General features: G+C 32.4%; 1 protein-coding gene across 1 annotated transcript in view; it reads left to right on the top strand.

Annotated features, from left to right (window-relative positions):
* Positions 1 to 1,802: 1,802 nt before the first annotated feature.
* TFEC (transcription factor EC) overlaps positions 1,803 to 7,365 on the top strand; it is a gene marked incomplete at its 5' end in the record, with an annotated part of 94,037 nt that continues 88,474 nt past the window's right edge. The window contains one exon of the mRNA XM_080663895.1: positions 1,803 to 1,952. Within this exon, the coding sequence (XP_080520021.1) occupies positions 1,869 to 1,952 (84 nt within the window). The remainder of the gene's footprint in view (positions 1,953 to 7,365) is intronic.

Genomic DNA, 7,365 nt, shown 5'->3' with positions numbered 1-7,365 from the left:
CCTATATAAACTGTTAACATTTTTTTACTTAAACATTATTTAACATAGACAGTATGTATTATTGATTACCTTAATACTCCCAAATATGTTTGACTTTAAAAAAGAAACAATCTCTATTTTCTAGACATTGTTTATTTCAATATCCTATTTTCTTCCAAAATCAGATGTAAGAAAATAATCCTTTTATTCCTTACATTATTATTTTTTGGTTATTTTATATATTTTCCATTAGATTACTATTTTTTCTGTCTTTAACTAATTTAAACCGTAAGTAATTTATCTTCCCAAATTCTATTAGATTTTAATCTCTTTCAGGGTAATGGGAATAACTGTTTGTCTTTGTCTTCTAGTGCCTGATACATGGTAGATATTCAATAGAAGTTTATTAATAAATGAATGAATGAGTGAATGAATAAGTAACTATGGTATCAGTTTTGATGGAGAGGTTAATATGAAGAATATTAAGCCTTATTATTTAATATATACTGTCTACTGTGTGACAGGATCAATTCTAAGTACTTGGAGCAGATGCCAGTCATGCTCTGTACTTCCATTTCCCCTTACCATTTCAGTGAATGAGATCCTGTCTTCCAAGAGCCTGCAAGAGAAGTTTTGTCAGAGGGCTGCCCTCAGCATGACAGAATCCACTCTGGTCATGTGTAACGTGGGCAGGATGAGTGATTTTTTTAAAAACACAAAGGCAAGAGAAATCTGAACATAACCTTTGCATAAAACTTCAGTAATTAACATGAATGTTTTGCTTCACATATATTGTTTTTAAATATAAGTAAAATAAGCAAATGGTGTAATTGTTACCAAGTGAAGGCAGATTTTCACAGCACAAATTATAGTTTGGGAACAAAGTTGTACCTTTTGATTTTTTAAAGTTCATGCAGATAGCTACTATATAGAATGAGACCTCTTTAGAAGATTTATTTGTAAAGGCAGTGAGTAAATAGTGTTCATGTCCCTTAAAAATACTACATTATGAAAAATAATATAAATCAGACATCTTATAAGCTAAATTACATACCTTACATCTATATGAGAAGATAAAATATTCTTGGATAAGATAAATATTTTCCTGGAGTCCCATTGAAAGGAAAATTATATGTAAGGAAAATGTGATTATACGAAATATAGGAAATTTGATGGCCTTGAATAAAAATTCAAAATCTAGTAATATTCTAAAGAAAACTGCAATTCTTTTTTAAAAATATATTTTTATTGATTTCAGAGAGAAAGGGAGAGGAAGAAAGAGATAGAAACATCACTGATGAAAGAGAATCATTGATTGGCTGCCTCCTGCATGCCCCCCACTGGGGATCAAGCCCGCAACCTGGCTATGTGCCCTTGACTGGAGTCGAAGCTGGGACCCTTCAGTCCACAGGCCAATGCTCTCTCCACTGAGCCAAACCAGATAGGGTGAGAAAACTGGAATTCTTAAAATTGAAAATTGGTGTGGGTCAGTTTGTTAAAAAAATGTTAAATGTAAGGCTTCACAATAAATGTGGAATCTTAAGTCCATTTTTATAACAATCACATACTGCTTGTGTATATTCTGGACAGAAATGTTACTTATGGGGCAATAATAGAATATACGAGAGCTTTTACTGTGGCCACAGCACTGTGTTGGAGTAGTTTTGTTGGAGTGCTGTTTCTCAATTTGGTAGCATACTTTAGATAAAGAAAGGAACTTCCCTTACTTGAAACTGCTGTGTCATTTCTTCTTCCTTAACTGACATCCCAACCAAGGTTCAGGAAATGCCCTAATGAGCCACTTCTCTTTTCTCTTTCCTCTACTAACTGGATTTCAACCACTCCAAATTATTCTTGGTCAGATCTTTTACGATGGTTGTCTCTTTGGCATGGTGCTTATGTTATGGGAAGAGGGGTTATACTTTGGTGCTGTTTGTAGAAGTGATAACAGTGATAGAATCCAATCATTGCTGGTAGGTAACGAAACTGGCAAGTTAATCTTCTGTACTTTAAACAAACGCGGAAAAGGAGTCTAATCAATATCTATTTTACTTTGATATGTGTGGCTTGTTTATAAATGTGGTTTCATTTTGCATTATCACTAGGCATCAGGATATTAAAGTAGTCAACTGTGGTTTGCTGTAATTTGGGTAAAATATATCTGAAACTCAATGTCTTATGTTAACCAAGATGGAGAAATCACTGTTTTAGTTCATGATAACCAAAGCAATTTCTCCTTCCAGTTTGATAGTCTCAATTAGTTACTAAGTTGGAACATAATTTAACATTTTATGGCATCTTATATATTATTTTATATGTTAATTTCTGTTTATATTTTAACAATATATATATTTCATTGGCTTTTAAATGTAGGAAAATATTACTGCTCATAGCAGAAATAACACCAGATAGTACTTTAGCATATGTTATTTTCCTGGAGTTAAATGTTCTTTTGTGTTTATAATGACCATTTGGATCCAGAAAGGTTGTGTAGGAGATGTCAAGAATTCCAAAGCAATAATTGTTTACAGTAATAGTTTCAATTATAATAATGAAAGTTGGAGTAGAGACTTGAAAGTTATATATATGACTATATACACATACCTATCTGCACATGTATTTTATATATATTTGTTTATATGAATAATAATTTCATACTTTTAATATTGTCTTAAAATGTCTTATTGAAAATAGACATTTTGAGAAAAATAAACCTGAGGTAATCTTTAATTCATTTCAGGTAACATATTAGTAAGCTACTTACTAGAAACTTTATTTAAACTTTAAGAGACTAAAATAAACTTCACAATTCTTCCCTGCTCAGAGACTGTATCAACAAAGCAAAGTGAAATAGAATATGGAGTTCATTATCAAGATTATTCAGTCAATCCTGCTCAACTTCTATTTTAGATGAATCTGAACATAGTTTTACACTTTTGAATAGCTTTTGAATTAGTACTAAATCTTTTATTATTTTGGTGGAAGCTATCTTAAAGAAGCCAAACTTTGTGCTATCCATTTTCAGAATTAAAATATATTTTTTTAGCTATAAAGCAAATGGAATATATATAAATTTCATGTTTTCTATTTCTTTAGTTTTAATTATTATTATAATCATTTTTAGTTTTCAGTTCCATTCCAAAGAAGTATGTATGAGTAAATTTTGTTGAACTGCAACTTATGTCAAAAATGAAATAAGCTGAAAAATGTTTCTTAAAAGCCAGTTTAATTTTAATGATTGTGGCACAAGGGTTTGTTATAAGTTCTAGAAAGACAAAATAATTATGAGGCCTTTAATTATGATGCACATTTCTCGTACAAGTAAAATTTTTTGAAATTATGGTAATTAACACAGTGGACATAGAAAATAAATTTGAAAACAGTGGTTTGAATAGCTCGACAAAGGAAATAAGGCAAGGAAAAACTGAAAAAAAATTTCTTATCCAGAAATTCCAAGCAAACTAATGAAATATATTTCAAGGGGAATAATGGCTATTGATAAAATAATGAATATATGATACATGTGGAAATGCAATTATTTATAAGTCAACTTACAAATAAAATTATATGAAATCAGCTAGACATGCCAGATTCTTTATGGAGATAAGTTTAATTAATTTTATAGTAAGAAGAAAAAATAGATTAAGCAATGGAGTGATAACAGATGCAGAAAGTTAATATTTACAAATAGCAGATGGCATTTTTTTTTTACTATTAGACAAACCAAAACAAATGTATAATGCAAAATATAGTTTCTTTGCAGGTTTTACTGATTATATTTATTAAGATCAGAAAGAAGAATCTGTGAGGCATAGAGCAGATGTATGAGCAAAGCTGAAAGAATCACACATGTCCTCAAAAACATAACCTATGAGGGAAGAGCTTAACAGTAGTCTTGTAGAAAAAATGCATAATAAGAAACTAATGTACAGAAGTATTTCTTATTTTATAGAGCTGTGAATTACCAGCCAGTTACAGAATCTGTGGGCTGGGTGGAGGTGTTTGGCAATATATCAACTGGCAAATATTACTTTGCCTATGAGACTAGAGGATGATAGATAATTTTGTGATTCTGTTACATTTTATTTTGGGAGCATAGAAAGCCTAGGTAACTGCATCAACAAAAATAGGATAGTATGAGAATGTATTACAAGTAGTTTACGTTAAACATTAAGAAAACTGGAGGAATTAGTATTATTGAAAAGCAAAATAGTAAGATAGGTTGTGGAATTTCCTTAGGTAACCTGTTTTAAAAATAGATTGGTCAAGGAGAGAAAGCCCTTCTTTCTGATTTTATAATTACTCTCAGGGTACAGAGAGAGGTTGGGGTAATTGTCACTTTTCTTTTTTTTTTTCTCTTCAGATTTGAAAGAATAGGTAACAATACAAAAGTAGAATTTAAAATTCTTACACAACAATTTCAAATAAAAGAAGCAAAGAGTCTAGGAAATAGAGATTGAGTTTTAATAAGGATTCCCATGCCTCCTTCATATTCATCCCATGTGAGAATATTTCAAATCATCTCTGGCCTTTCCTGAAACACTCCTCCTCAGCCTGCATACTAGAACAGAGTGTGATTCACTCTCTAGCTTCTTCCACTGGCCAGAGAATCCTTTCATTCCCCTCTTCGTTCCTTTCTTTATTTCTTATTGTGTGAACATGTTTCCAATACAGAAGTTCATATGCACATGAACAAATTAAGTTCTGAAACATATTCAGCTTCCTTAGATATATTTCCATCCAGATAAAAATCTGAGCCAGAACTTTCTATTTGTTTAATCATATATATTTTGCTATATCTTTTTCTCCCTTTTGTCAAAACTCATTCTCTCAAACATCTTTTCCCAATCCCCCCAAATTTAGATCAGTACCAGCTACACTGAAAATTTGGCAGGTAATGATCTCATCAAGTATCTTTAAGGGAATTTTTCAGCAACTAAGATGTTTATACTCTTTGCTTCTTTTGATCCTGTGAAAAATTCAAATGGATTTGAACCCACTGAACAATCTGAGGTTTGTAACAGTTTTGTAAGCAGCATTTTTTTAAACATCAGACTTTAAATTCTGGTAAACTTTTAGGTTTCTTAATTAATTGTAGTCTAAGAGGCATCTAATCCTTTAGTTATACTTTCGATTGTTTCTCTCCAGTCAATCACTTTTCCTTTTCTGTAGCTTATTATTGTCCTTTCACATAATGGATACTTTTATCATTCCATCAGTACTATACCTACTATTATATGTTCTTCCCATAATCATATCAACCTCCTCTACTTTTTCTCTGCTCTCAAATTTTAAAACATCGATAGTTTGTATTGCAAATAAAAAAACATTTTTATTAGCTTTTTGAATGCTTATTGTAGACATGTAAGTGTAGAAACAAGTCAGGGGCGGAGTCTGCCCAAATGAGATGACTGATAACATCATCCTCGGGAGAATGTAGAAAATGTGTGATTTTGTCTTGATCAATCACTTAGTTAATTTCTATATAAGCTTAGTTAAGTTTAAGGTATAAGTAGAGGAGTGTACCGGGTGCTACACTAGGTTTTGAGGATAAGTTATGTAAGATATATTACCTGCCAATGAACAACTGCATTTCACCAATTAATCATACTGGAAAGTGCTATAAAAAAGTATATATGAATTTTCTATCAGTCTGGGGTTTTGCAACCATCAAAGATATGATGGTTGAAGAAGATACTGAAAAATAATCAGCTATTTTCTAGGCAAGAAAAGGGTAAGAGAAAGACATCAAACCGAAAACTAGCATGGAGTTGTAAAAAGCATGGCACATTCAGTGGTCTTTGATTAGAGCTTGGGATCTTCACAAGGGGAATAGCTTGATCTGACTATGTTTTAGTGGGATATCTCTGTCCATTTGGAACACATACTAGAGTCCTTAGTTTTATATTTTGTTTATAGAGTGTATCTGCTGTAAGAGAGCAAGGACAAACATGTGTCTCGGGGTGATACTTTGCAAAGTGGTTGCACCCTGGCAAGAACAGAAGACAAGTGTTTGGCTAAAAATATGATAGAACCTATTTCATAAGAAAATAAAAGGTGATGGACTATGTCATTTTTCACTCTAGAAATAAGTACTTACACTGAACATGAATGACTCCCAAAGCAGTAGAATAAGCAAATATTTGCAAGTGATTTAGTCATTTCTTTGTGGTTGCTTGGCTTAGTCCTGATAGAACACACTGTGAAATAGGAAGCCAGTTCAGCATTTTTGCTTGCTAATTTGCCATGTGATTTTGAGTAAGTCTCTCTCTCTCTCTCTCTCTCTCTCTCCCTCGTGTGTGTGTGTGTGTGTGTGTGTTTGCTGAATATTTTCAGTTAAATTAATATCTAGCATCTAGTGTGGTGGGCAAAGGACTGGGATCTGGACTGAGTGTGAAGAAAGAGTCTAGTAGTGTTAAAGTTTAGGTCTGCTGTACCTGAAGAGCAGTTCTGAATTTATTCCTGGGATACCAAACTTATATTGAATATGGGAGCTCTAAGATTGGAAATACAGCTTAGAGTCTAAAGGTAGGACCTCTCTCCTTCTTGGGATCCAGGATCTCACATTTCAGATAGATTTTCAGAGCATGAAGGATAACCATAAACTACTGCTTAATATATTTGGCCTTTTTTTCCTTAATACCCTCTCCTGAAAACAACCTCTAAAGATTTTACCTTAGGACAGAGCTCTCAGAGCAAAATACAGAATGAATTTGGGAAGTAACCTTTAATTTTTTTTTCTTTATAGGTCCCCTCTGCTTTTCCATATTTTTAAAAAATTTATTGCCACTTAATTTGTTTCAACATGAAACACTGGTTATACTAAGTAGTGTCTAAATTCACTTATACTCAGTCCTTTTGGACACACTCAGTGAAATGCATGACAAAACTCGATGCCATTTTCTAAATCCAAAACAAACAGCAACAACAAAATAGCAAGCAAAGATATTTCAAAATATACGAGTAGGAGATAATTTACAAAATAAATGTATACACTAAAATAGTAAGTCTTCTACTAGGGATAAATGGGGGTCAGTAAATGCTAACTTGCTTGAGTAGCAGTCATCTTAGAAGAGTTTTAATCAGTATCAATATCAGCTATATTACCTGAAATCTTTTCTCTTTTCTCCACCAGTTGATAATAGTGAACATTGATTGGGATCTAGTCAGGTACTAAAGGCTTTACATGTATCACCTCTTTTGAGCCTGACAATACCCTTGAGGCAAAAGCTGTTATCTTTATTGTTCAGAAAGGTGAGGTTTCAGGATAGTTAACTTTCCCAAGGTGACCAGTGAGGAAGTGATGGAGCAGGGACTTGGATCCAGGTCTGTGTGGTGCTTAAACATAGGTAAATTATACAATCATTTTTCCTACCACTTTTAAAT

The sequence above is a fragment of the Plecotus auritus genome (genome assembly GCF_963455305.1).
Source record: "Plecotus auritus genome assembly, chromosome: 4".
Lineage (NCBI taxonomy): Eukaryota > Metazoa > Chordata > Mammalia > Chiroptera > Vespertilionidae > Plecotus > Plecotus auritus.
The sequence above is the reverse complement of the archived record's forward strand: the minus strand, read 5'-3'. Positions and strand labels throughout refer to the sequence as shown.